General features: G+C 43.9%; 1 protein-coding gene across 2 annotated transcripts in view; it reads right to left on the reverse strand.

The window, feature by feature from the left end:
- NUP93 (nucleoporin 93) overlaps nucleotides 1-18,148 on the reverse strand; it is a 76,302-nt gene that overhangs the window by 19,495 nt on the left and 38,659 nt on the right. For both annotated transcript variants that reach the window (XM_077931838.1, XM_028739253.2), the window contains 3 exons: nucleotides 10,810-10,872; nucleotides 3,462-3,590; nucleotides 220-294 (listed from right to left, as the gene is read on the reverse strand). In XM_077931838.1, the coding sequence (XP_077787964.1) occupies nucleotides 220-294; nucleotides 3,462-3,590; nucleotides 10,810-10,872 (267 nt within the window). The remainder of the gene's footprint in view (nucleotides 1-219; nucleotides 295-3,461; nucleotides 3,591-10,809; nucleotides 10,873-18,148) is intronic.

Consider the following 18,148-nt stretch of genomic DNA (forward strand, 5'->3'; position numbering starts at 1 on the left):
TTTGGTTCTCTTGGTCTGATCCACTCAAATCAGATCTTCTTCACACCACTGCTTTTATATCTGGTGTCAAATTCCATTTTTAAAATGTCTGTGTTTGTTTCATGCCAATGTCACTCAAGAGGATCAGCCTCTGAGGAGCTGGCCTCCAAGCCTGACTGTGGGCCTAACTAGGAGTTTCAGGTAACATAGCTGAGATACTGAGGTTTCTAATTTACTCACTTGTCGAGCGTAGGCCATCTCAATGTTGTCCAAAGAACTACGAACTGGTGGTGGTAGCTCACTGATGTAACTGGGCTGTTGGAAGAAAATGAAAATGCCGGTCAGAGTATTTGACACAAATTCATTTAGCAATTGGGTGGCACTTTTGTGCCAATACCAAAACTTCAAGAATCCCCCCAGAGCATGAAGCTACTGGGCAAGAGGCTTTTGCTGTAGCAAATTCCCCACAGCTGTGCATCCATCTCTTTCTTCCTGTTCTTTATCTCCCTGAAACCCTTTAGAAGCAACCTGGGGACACATTTACAGGACCCACTTCTGGTCGCCCTGCCACAGTGAGGTATTTTATTGCAGTGCCATAAGCACCAACTGGCTAAGTGGCCTGTGGGCGTGAAAAGAACCCTTGGAAAGACGTATGTCCTTCAATATCAAAATCTTGACATATGCCACTACCAACCCCCTCCCCCAATGCTCTTCCCCCACCCTTGTCTCTTAACATGAGAGCTTTCAAATTCATAACTGCCAGTCTTTATTGCTTTGAAATAATGGTACATACACGAAGAGAGATAGTATGACAATGAATAATGTCAAGGTTAGAGTCAGATTTAGGTTTTGTAATACTTAGAGGTGTTGGAAAATAAATCAATTAAGGGATAGCTGCCTCCTACTCAGCAAAGTTTCTTTGAACTCCACAAAGGCAGCTTCCTGCTATTTTGCTAAGAGAAATCCCTATCAGCATGACTTCCCTGGTTCGGTTTGCCTGTTTGGCAGTGCTGGGATCACCAAAGTCAGTCAGGAGAACATTTTTGTTTTGATGAGAAGACCCTGGTTTCACTGGCATTCATTTCAGCATTCAAGACTATGCAACTTCAACCCTTGCGTGACCCAAAGAAGAAGAAAAAAAACTTGGTGTGTGAAAAAACCTGTTTTTATTTTGTGTAATCAATAAGTATGAAAGCAGTCAACATCTGCAACTAGCCATTTGGTGTGATCAAAGCATTTAAAATAATTGTCTTCTGTTTGCATGAGTCTCAAAGAAATGTGCGACATGCTTGGAAAACACAGTCAGGCTTTATTGTCAAGTGTCATGGGCAGGCCCACTTTTTGGATTTCAATGCAGGAAAATAAAACATGCACTTCTAATTCCCAATGGACTTCTCCACCTTTACAAACAACTCAGCAGCACAGAAAGCTACTACAGTGGTACCTTGGGTTTCAGACACTTCAGGTAACAGATTCTTCAGGTTACAGACTCCACTAACTCAGAAATAGTACCTCGGGTTAAGAAGTTTACTTCAGGATGAGAACAGAAATTGCGCGGCGGCACAGCAGGAGGCCCCATAAGCTAAAGTGGTACCTCAGGTTAAGAACAGTTTCAGGTTAAGAACGGACCTCTGGAATGAATTAAGTTCTTAACCCGAGCTACCACTGTTCTCAATTGTGCCTCTAGCCCTTCTGCATTTAGCTTCATTTGTTGCAAACTGCAGGCACCCAAAATCTGCATTATTCATACACGCATTCCAAAGCAAAAACCTTGGCAGCCATTTTGGCAAAGCTCCAAAAGACTTGGCCATCCGCTGCAACATTGGGGGGGGGAGGGGGGACTGCAATGATGCCAGTACTACACTTGCCATCTTGGCTCTATCTTGAATCCAGAAAACCTGAAGAGATACAGGAGTTTAAAGAGACCTGGGGATATCGGAACTCTGACAGAGCAGCCATGCACTTTAGATGGCATAGAAGCAGGTTGTGTGACAGCTGCACTTTAAAATAAAAAGATGGGGGTGGGGAGATTCAGAAAAAACAGCAAGATGGCCAAAGGATGTGGGGATGAGGGAGAGCAGAAGATCCCATTTGAACTGGAACCTTGGCCTGAGCACTCCTGGAATACACAGCTAAGCCAAACATGATCCATACTGTGTTTCCTTTGACCAGACACCATATGCCCTTCAGGGAACTGTGGAAACCACTAAAAGAGAATGTGTGTTCAGCTTTCTTTGAACCGTAAAACATCACTGACTAATTGGTCTTCTTTCCAGAAGCAACATGTCTGTATTTTTCACAAGCCCAAAGCTTGAAATATAGCTCCCCAGCTGACCTGCTTCCTGCTGTGTGGGTCTGTGCCTTTCAGCTGATTCTGCATATCCAGAGGTATCAATTAACTCTCTATTATATTCTAAGGATGGGGGTCTGCCTCTCGCTCGCTCACAATTTTTCTGAAATAGGATTTAAGTGCAGCATGAATTGGGAAACTTAAGCAACTGGCTTTTAACGCAGCAGATGCTTGGCAAACCTCCCAGGCCTTTGACTTCAAGGCTGGGGGCAAAACATCGCATCAAGGGTTTCAAATGCTCTCGCAGCGACACACCAGTATTATATAGGCTCTGCAGGAGAGAGAAGAGCATTACAGAGCGATAAATCACATCCTGTCTTTTAACTGATTTGTGAAGTGTATTAGATGGATTATTTTTTTCTTCCTTTGAGATTTCAACATTTGTGATAAGGGCAGTCTACCACTTAACTCTAAGCTAGTCATCCTTTGTACCCACTGTTACCTGTTCAAAAGATGTTCCCAATAAAGGTAAACTCAATTTCACATAAACCCCCAGAAGCTGTTGAATGCTTCCTGAACAACCTGCTAAGTCTGCAAGGCTCTGCTACTGAAGAACAGTGAGTGATACCCAGTTTCCAACATATTTTGTCTGCAATCCCCCAAACTGAAAAATTTGGTAGCCCACTGAGCTTAATAAGTTGTCAGTAAAACATCTTCCACAGGGTAGTTCCATAAAGAAAATGCTTCTGTGATTAGCATAGGCTTAAGAAAAAGAGATCCCAGCATCATTTCCAGATCACAATATGAAGCATAGGCAATTAACATGAGCAATTTGGAAAATGAACTTCAGGGTTCCACACATTTCTACAATGAAGAACACTTCTAGATGCAATTAGGAAGTGGAGAGTTCGAGGAGGATCAAAAACATTTTTTAAAAACTACAGGCACTGAAGACTGCGATTATGTGAAAGCACCAGGCGGGGGGGGGGGGAGAGACGCAGGAGGTAGTAGTGAGCAAGCTTAGATTTCATTTTAAAAGCGAGTTCCTTGACATCATGACTGTGAAGATATGCTTGAGAGTGTACAGGAAGAGAATGAAATCTCAAAAGCCAGGGAGAATGAATGAATGAATGACTAAATAAATAAATAAATAAATAATTATAATGCAGCAGCAAGAGAGTCCAAGAGATACCTCATTCTCTTGAGTGAAGTCCAAGGCATCTTCTCCTGAAGCCAGCAGTGTGTGAAGGATCCTTTGTTTCACCTGTTCCCATTCGACCAGCATTGATTCTCGGTGATACTCCTCAGCCATAGCAAAGGTCTAGGAAAAGCAGGATTAATGCAGAAAACACCGACCCAAGAGACCACCCTTCAGCAACCTGGTGCTTTCCAGATCCCATCAGCACCAGCTGCATGACTGTGCCCAGAGGGCACCAGGGTGGCAGAAGCTGCATCAGACCCACCCAGAACAGGACAAGCAACATACATGTGAAGAACCAAGTACTACTACTTTTTTTTACTAAAACTGCCCCCCCCCAATCCTGGTGAAAATGATGCCTTACGACCAAGGGTCTACATACTCTACTCGCTCATCCCCAATCTCTAAATCATTGCAACCAGAATTATGTAATTATTATTTTATTCAGCTTCCTAGAACTAGTTTTTAATTAATTTTAAATATTTGTTCTAAAAGTGGGGAAGCATTAAACTGGGAACTGAAAGGCTTCAGGGACAAAGAAACAGAAATGGAGCTGGTGCATTGGCAAGTAAATATTCTTGGGAAAATTAAGGTTTAAATGTCTGCACTGAGAAAATTTGTTATTTATAGGAGAAAGAACTAGAACAAATGTATAGTGTTGGAATTTCAATCAACATTTTATGTGAACATTTAGCTTTACAAAAGTTGACTTCTGAGGACTGAGTGTGATCAGAAAGAAGACTCTTTCTAAAGGTATGCACTGAATCAGAACAAAGTTTTGAAGAACCAGATTAAATTCTATCACTCTGTCATTCTCTCCATTCTGGTACTATCAAAAAATGAAGTTGTTTCTAAATATCTTTCATTTTGGGATAAATCAAATGCAAAACAATATGGCTACTCTTGGTTTAAGTGAAGAATATTTGATCGTTCCGAGTGAATCCAAATTTAATCAGAAACAAAGACTTGCAGACACTACAAGCTACAGAATCACTTTGTGTCATTGTCTTGCACTCTCAAAATAGTTACCATAGAGTTATTAAAATTATTTGTTATAATCTAAGTCACGTCTGCGTCCTGACCATCTTGTTAAGAACTACATTCTTGATGACTTGAAGTTTTAGTTGTGAATCAGTGTCCACATACACCACATACACCAGTTCACGGTGAATTATTTGCAGGCTCCAAATGGCTAGTGAATTACCAAATGTCTTGAAACTAAATATTTTGATTGCTTGCATTGCTTTTGTTCATTGTGTTACAGTAAACTATGACACTGTCAACTGCAATACAACATTAAATATGTCTTTTAAACAGGTAGCCGTGTTTGACAAATATGTTTTGTCTGTATGCCCATATATAACTGAAGCACCATGTCCTCCTCTCTATTTTATTATCGCTACACTTTCATTGCAGGCTGCAGCTGTTTTCCCAGCAACCAAGTTGGGCATTCTTTATGTCTATAATAGGATAGTAGCTTGTAAAAAGGCTGATTCATACTGGTCACACATTTACAAGGGCTGGTCAGCTGGACATTACCGTCCCTCCATTTTAAAAGAGCAAAACTCCATTCTGAGGCAGTCAGACCTGCATTTATGTGGCACTGCCTTTGTTTAATTTTGCCTCACTCACCAGGAGTGTGTCTATGTGTGGGGGTTGCAGATGAACCTGACCTTATGCCATATGGGCTCTCTAGTGTTATCACTCTTCTTAAGTGATAAGAAGTTTGCTTCCCAGCAGAAGTGTGGTTACCTGGTGCTTCTTCTCTACAACAAGTGTTCTCAAAAGCACATAATATTTCCATTCACCTGTTACTCTGGAGACTGCCTGAATTGATTTACATTCTCTCTAGAATGGGACATTACACCAAGATGAGCAAGACAGATGAGCAACCTTGGCTGGGACAAATGGGTGTATGTCTGTGTGTCCGTATCCCAGTCCAAAAGTCAGCTTGTCCTCATGGTTTGGGTTTGTTTTGGGGTGTTTGGAGCACTGCATATCTGTAGTGGTAGTGATAGCTATGGAGAATCAGGCTTTGCTAAAAAGATTAAAATGCAGAATGGGTTCTGAGTATGTGTTTTACTCCCATACAAATGCAAAAAGAGGAGGTCAAAGAACACATTTTTTTGCTGTTCAGCTGACTTCTGATTTGTCTTAAAACAGAAATTACAGGAAGAAAACACAGGGGTTTATTTTGCTGTCAAATTAATGCCCTGAATATGGCGCTCAACTATAAGAGTGGAGCCAGTAATATTTTAAGACACCACCTCAACTAATATTTAAGACACATCTTTTCATACAGGCATCTGGGGAAGATTTGAGATGAAGAAGTGGTTTTGTTCTGCTGTTCTGTGGGTGTTTTATGATGTTTATTGGTTTTATGTAATGCCATATTTTATTTATTTGTTTTTTAATTCATATTGACTTTGGCTGTATACTTCCCTTGGAACCTTCAGATTGAAGGGTGAGTTATAAATGGAATAAATAGATTAATAAATCTCTTATGGTCCGACGATACTTTATCATTTATTCATGGTTACAAACAATTACAAGGAAAGCTACAATTTCCAAGTGGTAGAACAGGAGCCCCCAGTTGGCCAAGAGAGCCTTGCTAAATTCCTGGCACTGTGATCTGTTTAGCATGCTGAGCAGGTAGAAGACCAAATGCCAGCATTAGCTGGGGCCTGATCTATTTTGGCTAATTACTACTAATGCTGGCAAAGTCAGTTATGCAACTGATTTCAGTTCATTTTTCGACAACAGAAACATACAGCTTTTCCTTTCACCTGCACCCTGCCCTTTCAGTAGATGATGCTCAGTGCTGGATGTTGGCCAACATTTTGTAGATAAAGTTCAGAGTGTGGTGTTGGAGGCAAAATGCAGCTGAGAATTCTCAGCTTTCTTTTTTTTAAAAAGCTTCCAGTTCTTGAGACTGAAAAGTTATGCTTGGGAGTGTGCACACAATGCTGGCTGAAATGTCTGAAGTTTGTAGGGCTCTACAATCCTCACTATTTTCTCACTTCTTCAGGCGCAATTCAAGATCCTGATGCTCATTTCTAAAGCCCTGAATAAACTGGTGCCCACATACTTGAAAAAAGAGCACATCTTTCTATATGTGCCAGTTTGGGCCTTACAAACAGGAGGGGAGGCTCTTGTGGTCTTACCCATCATGAGGTGATTCAAAACAGGGACTTTTCTGTGGTGTCACCCCATTTACAGAAACAGCTCCCTCCTCCAATTTGGAGAAGAATCAATCAGTCTCACCTAACCACCCAGATGTTTCAGTAATACTGATGTTTTGGTTGAACCATCGTTACTGTTTTTCTCATACTGTACTGATATGGGAGTTGTTAACATTAGCTTAGTAGTTACCATTTTTATGTAAAACATTTTTATTGTTTTATTATTGCATTATGAACTGTCCTGTGATACTAAATGGATGAAGGTAGTCAACAAATGAATTAAATAACAAACAAACAAAAAAATATGTAGAGCAGTAGGGAAATGTATTAAAGTAGACACATGCAATAATTACACACAAATGAGAGAAGTTAGATAAATAAGCTTGATTAGTATTAGTACCGGTCAAAGTTTTCTTAATATAGGCTTTGGTTTGCCTATGTGCCAAATTGATGCCAATGGCACCAGACTTAGGGTAGGGTGGATATTGTACATTACAAAAGCATGCTGTTGGCCAGTCCCAGAAATAAATTGAGAAAAACCAATGCTTTCACATCTTCAAGAAAAACATAGCATTAAAAATAATAATCAGAGGCCATTACACGTAAACTTGAATCACAGTGATTTCAAATCTTCATTTTGTGGTTTCTCAGTATTATTATTACAGGGGATTTCAGAGGCAAACTAGTAAAATAAGCAAGTGCCTAACTCATGTTCACAGAGTACTAATGTATAACTCTCAGCTGAATGCATGTAATCTTAGCCCTACTCATGTAGCCAAATAAGGAATACTGTATACCATGGATGAGATTGGGAGACTGTGGCATTAGGGCCAGACACAAACTTCCACTGACTCTTCTGTACAGAGCCCATCCATATGGCACAAGAGCCAATCAACTCAGGAGCAGCAATCCCACTCCTCCACTCACTTTGGGTTTATTACAGAAAAGTATTTGTCTATACAGTTTATTCAATTCCAAGGTGTGAAGTCATTACTCTGAAAGGGTTTTAAAACTACCGTATTTTTCGCTCCATTGGACGCACCCGACCATAGGGCGCATCTAGTTTTTAGAGGAGGAAAACAAGGAAAAAATATTCTGAATCAAATGTTGTATAAACTACTGTATTTAATAAACAACTGGTATATCAGAATCACATTACAGCCATGTAAAGTGAACAGCAGTCAACAATGGCATTAAGAACCATCATCACTGTCATTAACAAATGAAGAGAGACTTTAAGGTTTGAGTACTCTTCTAGTCTGTGAACCCCAAGAACTCATCACTGCTAAAGTCAGAATTTATGAAGCTCAGTTGCTCACAGTCAGAGACATCACTTTCTTCGCTATCTTCATGTAAAATATCATCTTCGTATCCATCCAAAGCATTGCTAATGCCACATTTTTTCCTCTCAATCCTCTTCCTCCCCTCTCTCAGCGAACAGCCTGCCAGCTGCTCGCAAACATTCCCTTTACTTGAATTACAGTCAAGAAACAGCCAAGCAGAGCTTCTCAGTAGCAGGCTTGGGAGGCTTTCCTTTTCCCCACATTTTTCTCCCCCCCCCCCAGCAGAACAGCCCCCTTTTCCAGCCTCCTCCTCTCCATCCCTTTCACCCAAACTCCTCAGGTGATGTCTACAATTTCGCCCCTTCACTGCTCCCTCTCCTTTGCCCTCTACCATGACTCACGGCAACCTATGGTACCTCATCTCCCTTCACCCAGCTTCTTGGTCCCCCTCCTCTCCGTCCTCTTCCTCCCCTCTCTCAGTGAACAGCCTGCCCGCTGCTCCAAACCTTGAGGGGAAGGGCAGGCTGCTGGCAGAGCAGCACCCCCCAACCCCATTCAGCAGCCCAGGAGTGTGGGGCATAGGCGCACAGCCTGCCCGCTGCTCCAAACCTAGAGGGGAAAGGCAGGCTGCTGGCACAGCAGCACCCCCCGCCCCCATTCAGCAGCCCAGGAGTGTGGGGCATGGGCGCACAGCCTGCCCACTGCTCCAAACCTAGAGGGGAAAGGCAGGCTGCTGGCACAGCAGCACCCCCCGCCCCCATTCAGCAGCCCAGGAGTGTGGGGCATGGGCGCACAGCCTGCCCACTGCTCCAAACCTAGAGGGGAAAGGCAGGCTGCTGGCACAGCAGCACCCCCCACCCCCATTCAGCAGCCCAGGAGTGTGGGGCATGGGCGCACAGCCTGCCCACTGCTCCAAACCTTGAGGGGAAAGGCAGGCTGCTGGCACAGCAGCACCCCCCGCCCCCATTCAGCAGCCCAGGAGTGTGGGGCATGGGCGCACAGCCTGCCCACTGCTCCAAACCTAGAGGGGAAAGGCAGGCTGCTGGCACAGCAGCACCCCCCGCCCCCATTCAGCAGCCCAGGAGTGTGGGGCATAGGCGCACAGCCTGCCCACTGCTCCAAACCTAGAGGGGAAAGGCAGGCTGCTGGCACAGCAGCACCCCCCGCCCCCATTCAGCAGCCCAGGAGTGTGGGGCAGGGGCGCACAGCCTGCCCACTGCTCCAAACCTTGAGGGGAAAGGCAGGCTGCTGGCACAGCAGCACCCCCCAACCCCATTCAGCAGCCCTGGAGCGTGGGGCATGGGCGCACAGCCTTCCCGTTGCTCCAAAGCTGCAGAGGGAAGCCGAGGCTGCCGGCAGACGAGCGAGGCTCTCCCCTCCGCCCCCATTCAGCAGCCCAGGAGTGCGGGGCAGGGGCGCACAGCCCTCCCGTTCCTCCAAAGCTTCCCAGGGCTGCAGGGGGAAGCCGAGGCTGCCGGCAGGGGAGCGCGGCTCTCTTTCCCCGCCCCCTTCAGCAGCCCAGGAGTGCGGGGCAGGGGCGCACAGCCCTCCCGTTCCTCCAAAGCTTCCCGGGGCTGCAGGGGGAAGCCGAGGCTGCCGGCAGGGGAGCGCGGCTCTCTCCCGCCCCCATTCAGCAGCCCAGGAGTGTGGGGCAGGGGCGCACAGCCCTCCCCTTGCTCCAAAGCTTCCCGGGGCTGCAGGGGGAAGCCGAGGCTGCCGGCAGGGGAGCGCGGCTCTCTCCCCCCGCCCCCATTCAGCAGCCCAGGAGTGCGGGGCAGGGGCGCACAGCCCTCCCCTTGCTCCAAAGCTTCCCGGGGCTGCAGGGGGAAGCCGAGGCTGCCGGCAGGGGAGCGCGGCTCTCTCCCCCCGCCCCCATTCAGCAGCCCAGGAGTGCGGGGCAGGGGCGCACAGCCCTCCCGTTCCTCCAAAGCTTCCCGGGGCTGCAGGGGGAAGCCGAGGCTGCCGGCAGGGGAGCGCGGCTCTCTCCCCCCGCCCCCATTCAGCAGCCCAGGAGTGCGGGGCAGGGGCGCACAGCCCTCCCGTTCCTCCAAAGCTTCCCGGGGCTGCAGGGGGAAGCCGAGGCTGCCGGCAGGGGAGCGCGGCTCTCTCCCCCCGCCCCCATTCAGCAGCCCAGGAGTGCGGGGCAGGGGCGCACAGCCCTCCCGTTCCTCCAAAGCTTCCCGGGGCTGCAGGGGGAAGCCGAGGCTGCCGGCAGGGGAGCGCGGCTCTCTCCCCCCGCCCCCATTCAGCAGCCCAGGAGTGCGGGGCAGGGGCGCACAGCCCTCCCGTTCCTCCAAAGCTTCCCGGGGCTGCAGGGGGAAGCCGAGGCTGCCGGCAGGGGAGCGCGGCTCTCTCCCCCCGCCCCCATTCAGCAGCCCAGGAGTGCGGGGCAGGGGCGCACAGCCCTCCCGTTCCTCCAAAGCTTCCCGGGGCTGCAGGGGGAAGCCGAGGCTGCCGGCAGGGGAGCGCGGCTCCACCACCACTACCAAAGACCAGTCCAAGAGTGTGCCGCACTCCGACAATTTGGCCCCAGGGACCACACATTCGCTCCATAGGACACACAGACATTTCCCCTTACTTTTTAAGAGTAAAAAAGTGCGTCCAATGGTGCGAAAAATACGGTAGGCATGGGAGAGAGCTCTTGCACTTGTAGAGCAAAAGCAGGCAACAATGTCATGCTCTATTGTGCTGATGGGATTTGGAGTTCAACAACCTCAGGAGGAACCACACTAGCTACTCATGCTATGAAGAAGAGTATAACCACAAATCTGTCATGTTGCAATGCTAATTAGAATGCAGAATTCTCTGAGATTCAGCCTCTCTACTGAAGAGGTGTTTCAATTTCAGGACTTTTTCATATGCCCTTCTCCAACTTACCCGTTTCCTGGACTCTTCAATGGCAGACAGCAAAGCATTATCTTTTTCATTTTTTAGGAATCCCTGTTGAAAGAAAAAGTGCAGATTCAGAAATTGGCTTGACATTTAAATTCAGACACATTTGGTACTACACCAACCTTTACCAACCTGGTGCCCTCCAGAGGTTTTGGTCTATAATTCCCACCAGCCCCAGCCAGCATGCACTACAGGAGTGATGGAAGGCTGCCTTACATACACAGCTGGCTTAAGTTTAGTTTTAAGCATAGGTCAACATTCTCAGCAAATTGCTACAACAGCAAGATTATTCAACTTGAGAGGGGAAAGAGGAAGATGTTCATGAAGCTCCATGTTAAAATGAAAGAGGCTGAAGACTTCCCTTTCAATATATATCTGCATTAACTCTTTACAAAGTGCCCTGCTTCTGTTCTCTCTCGGCTCCGCACTGCAGCACCTGCTGCCTCTCTTCCGGTTTGTGAGAACCAGAACGAAAGCTCTGGATGCCAGTGAAGATACATTAAGCTTGCCTGATCACAAGGAAGAGTTAAAAAGTGATGGTCTGGTTCCACAAGCTGCAGGCCAGTCCCTGAAAACATACAAATAACTCCAAAAAGGGCAAGTTGACTGAACGGCAGAAGCCAGAAATAATTGCTTATCCTTTCACTTATCCAGCTAAAGCATGAGAATAGCTGAACTCCAAAGCTATTCTATTTTTGTTTGTATTATTTATCTATCACATTATTTTGGAAGAGTTTAGCGTAGCCCAAGCCCTCAGCCAATTCTCTGGGCAAGGCTTAACAACCTGTCATTGATTTAACACACTCTGCTTTCCACTTTATTTATTCACAGGGGAACATACCCAAGCAGGCAGCCAGCCAGACCAACCATCAATCCAGAACAGCAAAAACAGCTACTCTTTTATTTGCTGTGTCCATCTATTTTGCTTTTTAAACCCTGGCTTTATACCCAGTCACATTCCCATCAAACATGAACAGACAACTTGGGGAAATGAGGCACCATCATAGGACTAGGTAAAAGGCAGAACAAGAGGGGGTCAAGGAAGCAAACAGCAATTCTGAATAACAGAAACTGCAATAGGAAAAATGACAAAGATTTAAATGGAGCCTCAAATTTGGATTTATGTAATTTGCTTTTTAAAACATTTACCAACAAGCTTAACGAAGTTCAATAAGTAGCTTATACATCAGGTCTGTGGCTCTCCTGAAAACACTGGGATCGAACTTCCAGCAGGGCCAATGGTTAGTTAGGGATTATGGGAGTTAAGAGTCCAACAGCATTTGGAAGGCCAAAGATTCCCCATGCTCCCATAAATTAACATAGTGGGTTTCAACCTCTGTCCAGAGAATTCCAGCTTCTTGGAGATTCCTCAATTAGAAAAATCAGCAGCACAGTAATGGCAGAGTGCTCCTGAGAGACAGCTTGCCCATTGCAACTGATCTTCCCCAGGAATGGGAAGCTTCTGGAAAGCATCGGGTTGTAATTCAGTTTCTATGAGTGAACCAAGACGCATTTGTCCTAGGGACACCTGCAGTTAGGTTAAAAGCTATCTTCCACCCTTGACACTGGGTGGCCTGGCCCTCACCAACCAGGATCACAACCTAAAGTCCAACAAGTGCAAAGCATTCAGACATGCAACCCCCCCCCCTTAAATCTCTCCAATATTCATTATACAGCTTGCTGTTTTAAATGACTGTCCCTACCATTTAGCAACCGGCTTCATGAATTTCCAACTGCTTAAATTCAAAGCCTTTTGTATTCTCTAACTCCACACATGTAGACTGTGGCACCGAATGTAGTCTTTGATTTGACACCTATTACAGACTTCCAAGTAGATCAGCATTTTCAAAAGCCAATTTCTAGTCTGCAGTTGCTCATGTATTCTAGAAAAGACCCAAGGAATGCCTACAACAGCTCTCATGCTAAAGGGCAAATGCTCTCTTCCTTGCACAAGTACATCCCACATCAGCTTTGGCCATTTTCTCCTTTTCATGTTATTCTCACATTTTGGTGCAAATAACAATTGGGAAAAAGATTAGGCTCCAATTTGCTTGGATTTTGAAAAAGAGAAGCTGCAAAAAGTGCATGCATGAACACTTCACATCTGAGTGGTGTCACATTCCAACTGAAAATGATTTGCGTGAAGTGATCCTGAAATAAAGTATTAAAGTGGGAGCGGGAAGAAATTGGCACATCACACAGAATGTGTGTTTGATTAATAAAGACTATTACATGGAATATGCAAGAGAGAAGATTAAAAACAAAATCAGAACGGCCAAGACCAGTTAAGAAACAGGCAGAGTTCAGTCCTTCCTATTTAATAAATTAAAACAAAGGTAGTTAGATACTTTATACAACTTTGATACAAAGTAAACTAGCAGGACTACTGAAAAGCCAAGGTGACAATTATAGATCATTTGGCTGTGGCATAAACAGTTTGTGACTACTTGGCTGCAGTTTTTAATTATGCCCAGTTTATCACTTTCTGTTTCCTTCCAGTGGCTATGATTAGGAGAAAGGGGCAGAATGCATGGGCAGAACACATGCTTTGCATACAAAAGGTCCCAGGTTCAATCCTAGTCATCTTCAGGAATGACTAGGAGAGATCCTTTAATGAAACTATGGTTTTCACTCCTTCCAACGTCACTTTTGCACACTTAGATGCATGTGTTTGAAAAAGAACAAACGTAGTTAGAAAAGCTGCTTTTAAAAAGAGCACACATAAAGACAGGGTACCACCATAGGAGTGAGAGGCAGGGAAGATTGGTTTTTTCCATCGGAAATGCTTTAGGAGCCCATCTAACATATACTACCTGCAAACAGGCCATGCCAGTCACTTAGGCGATGCTTGCAAAATAAGGATGCTACTGCTAGACGGCACAGTTCCTGCCAGCAGACGATGAACAGGGACAGTCCTTGTTAGTGAAGGTCAAGGAGCCAGAGCACAAACAGCTCCAATTTTGTTTAGCTCCAATTTTGTTCTCCTTTTTTTGGCTCCATCAGAACTTCATGGAACATTACTGAAAATGTAGACAAATTGATGTCTCTTCTATGCCACGGAGAAATTGGGGGAAATATGTCTTTCTGGGGAATATTTAGTATCAGAGCTGTAGCATTTGAAATGTAAACAATACAATATGATAGGCAACCATATTCCAAATAAAAAATAGGAATCAATAATCAAGACACTTACATTGAAGAGAAGGCACCTGCAGGGTATGCCAACTTAGCTTCAGGGCTGTTCTCGTTACATATGCAAAATCATAATTGGATTACAAACTCCGACAACATCATTCTGGTTCTTAAAGCATTCAGGTTAATTTGGCAATGGTGGGAAGAGACAATTCTGTATGAGGATTCTTTACAAGGAAAGTAGAACATGCTGATCATAGAGCAGAAAAGATGGTGAGCAGGAAGTCGTGGACAGGGTGTTAAACCAAGCAAAAAAACAGACGTTCTGTTAGAGACAGCCCATCTGCACTAACAACACAGTTGTTTGGTATGGCATTATTTTCAGGGTCACTAAAAGAAGTAGAAGACAACTCAGAGGCAGGCCCAAGATTGTTTGCAGCATTGCAAGGGATCCTAGGCTGCAATTTGTGAATCATGCACGGCAAAACGACTAGGACCAGCCCTACCAAGTACATATCACTGAAGACCTTCTTCCAGAGTTTTCTTAAGGTAACAAAACTGTGAAGGGTTAGATGTTGAGCTTGTTCAGATATAACACCAAATTCTGAAACACGACCCCAATGTAGTAATCCATCTCCTAGTTTGAGGGAACCCACTTGCTGTTTGGTCTAAACTAGCAAATTGTGATTTGGTTATGGATTGCAACCCTGGTTTGCAGGGCAAATGTAAATATTAGGTTTGTTGGGTTAGGGTGAACTATAGTTTGCCACAAACTAGGAGTAGAGAGTGGGAACTATGAGCAATATATTTATCACAATATTCAAACCAGATTAAGGGACATTGAAAAACAAAACATTGAGTCAGCTGTAAAAAAAAATTGCTCCCCCAAGTTCTATGGTTTAAATACAACAGATAACAGGGGCACTTATATTTCAAAATTAATAATTCTATTCCAACATGTTAGCCCGACTGAACGTTTTCCCCTCAGCTTTTGTCAAGAACAGATATTTAAACATCCCCATAAAAAATAGACATTGAATGTACCAGACACTGTAGAACATATTATTTAATACTGTCCATTCTACAACCAGTTACGCAAATGTGTGCTATCCCCATTTTTGGGTAGTCTAACATCACTGCACAATGAAAATATCAGATTCTATCTGTCTGACTCAGAAGTAACTGCAAGCGTAGCTGAGTTTTTGTCAATAGTATCTCTTAAGAGTAGTGAATGGTACTATTTAGCGGGAAGAAACTCCAACGAAAACCCTCGTTATGACATATTTTACATGACTGTTTTTGTATATATTTTAACATTTTATATATGGATGTTTTATGATGGCCTGTATTTGTAGTGCCGAATAAAGGCTTGGTGAAGTAGAGAAGGAACTACAGCATAGAGGGTGGGAGGAAAAGGCAGGGAGCATGGCCTCAACTTCCCTGAAGGCTTGCTCTTATCACACCAAACCATGGTTTGGCATTACACCTGAACCAGCTCACTATGACTTATTGCACTGAACTGCACTGCAGACTGGTGAGCATCTAGAATACCCTTAAATAAAAAAGCAAATGCAGCAGCTCTCTCTAACTTGACAACAAAATGATATACCACATGTGGTATCAAGCTTCGTAAATGTGTTTTAGCAACTATATATAAAAGTGTGATCGTTTCTTTTGTTTGAAACTAAATGATGTGCAAATTAGAAAGGGAATTTTAAACCAAGTTTAGAACAAGGCTGACAGGTGAGGAGGTCTTGGAATTTTGTACACCCCAGTAAAACTCCAACATGTGCATAGAGAAGGAATCACAGTCCTCACACAAGGCTTCAAATAGCTGCATTGCTGCAGACAATGGACGCAACCCATCAAACACGACTGCTGGGTCATCTCCATTCATTTCAGGAAAGCTCAGACTGAGATACATACAGCCCACAATGAAATTAAAGCTGCGGCCATGAAGGATGGATCAGACCCAACACGGGGATGTTTAAAAGAGAAGTTCAATTACAACTGGAAATCTGACAAGGGCTCCGCATTTAATATTTGGGTGCCAGCTGAAGGGTTTGGATATCCAAAGCAAACTGAGCTAACCACCCTGAATAAGTTTGGTATATGAGACAATGCCATTTGGAATGGCAATTTCGCCAGTAAGTATGCAGAAAGCATGCAAACATGAAGAAGAAAAAGGAGGAGGAGGAGGAGGAGGAGGAGGCGGGACTAATCTTACTGTCATTGACCTCCATTTTTATGAGGGTGCTTCTGACAACAGCAGCAGCAATAGTGCCGGCAGCCATTTTAACCTTCAAATTCTGAAATAACTTCATCAGTTTGTTTGTTTTTTAAATTGAAATTTCTAACTCAAAGCATTGGGAAGGGTACCATTAGTCGATCATGATTTAATCTAATTCTGCTTGTAATTTATTTCTGTTGAAATGTATATTAACACTGACATTTCATACTTGGCACCAGACACTTGTTAAGCTTTAAAAATGCATGCAATATGAATGGGGCATATGAGTGCATGGCAAGGTTCAGTTTTGAGCTGTCTCTAGGAGTCAATTCCACCAGGCAGTAAATCTACTTTGAGTTAATAATCTGTTAAAGAGAGTACAGTGGTACTTAATTCGTTCCGGAGGTCCGTTCTTAACCTGAAACTGTTCTTAACCTGAAGCACCACTTTAGCTAATGGGGCCGCCTGCTGCTGCTGTACCGCCGGAGCATGATTTCTGTTCTCATCCTGAAGCAAAGTTCTTAACCTGAAGCACTATTTCTGGGTTAGCGGAGTCTGTAACCTGAAGCGTATGTAATCTGAAGTGTATGTAACCCGAGGTACTACTGTAATTATAAATCCATGTAATACTACTTCAAAGTTTGAGCTACATAAATACGTAGAAAAAAATAAAAATAAAATTAGTGCATTTGTTTTTTCTTTCACCTAATATTTCACTATCAGAAGATGGTCTTTAATGCTCCAAGGTTCCAAACAATATTCTTCTCAGTTCTTGTTGACCATTATTTTTGACAAAATAATTTAGTTCATAGCTGAGAATTTGTAGAAGGGACAGGAAAAGACCTCTTACCAGCTATTGGAAGTTTATCATCATTTGAAGGTCTGTGTCCCAGTTGATAGCCTGGACCTAAATTTGGGGTCAGTGAATATTTGTTTACTATCAAACAAATAAATTAAACCCTGTCTTATTTGGTTTCACTACTACCAAGCTATTCTCAGATTTCCGGACAGGAATTCTGTCACAGTTGTTGTGTTTTTTGGGCCAGAGATTATTATAACTAATAATGGTGATGACAGAAAAATTAAACTAATTTTTACATTAAAAGTACACATTCTGCTTTCAGCCTTCCTCTGGGCTCAGCAATATACAGACTTCACAAAATCAGTTCTGTAAGTAGTTCTGCAAGCTCTTGTAACTCCACATTCTATGTGCTGGCTGAACTATACCTAGTGAAATGCTGGGACCAGTGCTTCAAATGCTATGGCAAGCCATCTTGAGCATTGGCACGCCATTATACTTCTAGCTGGATATATGCTACTGTGTATGGCACCCCGATAGAACACCTGTTCTAAACCACAAATTTACCATGTCCACTGATGTCCTGTCCCCTCGCATTAAGTTGCAGGAACTCATATGATGCTTCTAAGGAGTCAAGCATGGTTATTTGAAAGAAAGGTTAATCTTCTGAGGCACACAGAGAGAGTCCTTTTAAATGATAGTTTATTCTTAGAATAGAGAAATGCCATAATAAGAAAAAGATAATTTAAAATATAATTTTCCATTAAAGAGGCTCCCATACACACTTGCTCAAAACTGGATGCAAAGGTATAAAAAATGGAAAAGGAGTTATTTCTGGTTCTAGAATGGAAACTGAAAAATGATGGTCATAACTGGCAGCAAGCAGAACTGAAAAGAATCATCTTCCTCAGAATGAGCAAGGGGAACGCCCTGAAATCAGGCTAGTTAACTAATTTTTCCTCGTGACGCCATTTTATTGCTTTTTGCTGCCATTTTAGTACTGAAGTTACACGTATGCCTTTTATTTTTCAAGGAAGCAACATTAATGCTTTCTTTCTCATACAACCTCAAAATAATCTAGATGTGTCTTTTTACCCTTCCTTCTTTTATGTAGCTGTGGTTTCTGCTATTGCACTGTCCTCAGGTACAAGGGGCAGAAAAGC

Source organism: Podarcis muralis, chromosome 7 (assembly GCF_964188315.1).
Source record: "Podarcis muralis chromosome 7, rPodMur119.hap1.1, whole genome shotgun sequence".
Taxonomy (NCBI): Eukaryota; Metazoa; Chordata; class Lepidosauria; order Squamata; family Lacertidae; genus Podarcis; species Podarcis muralis.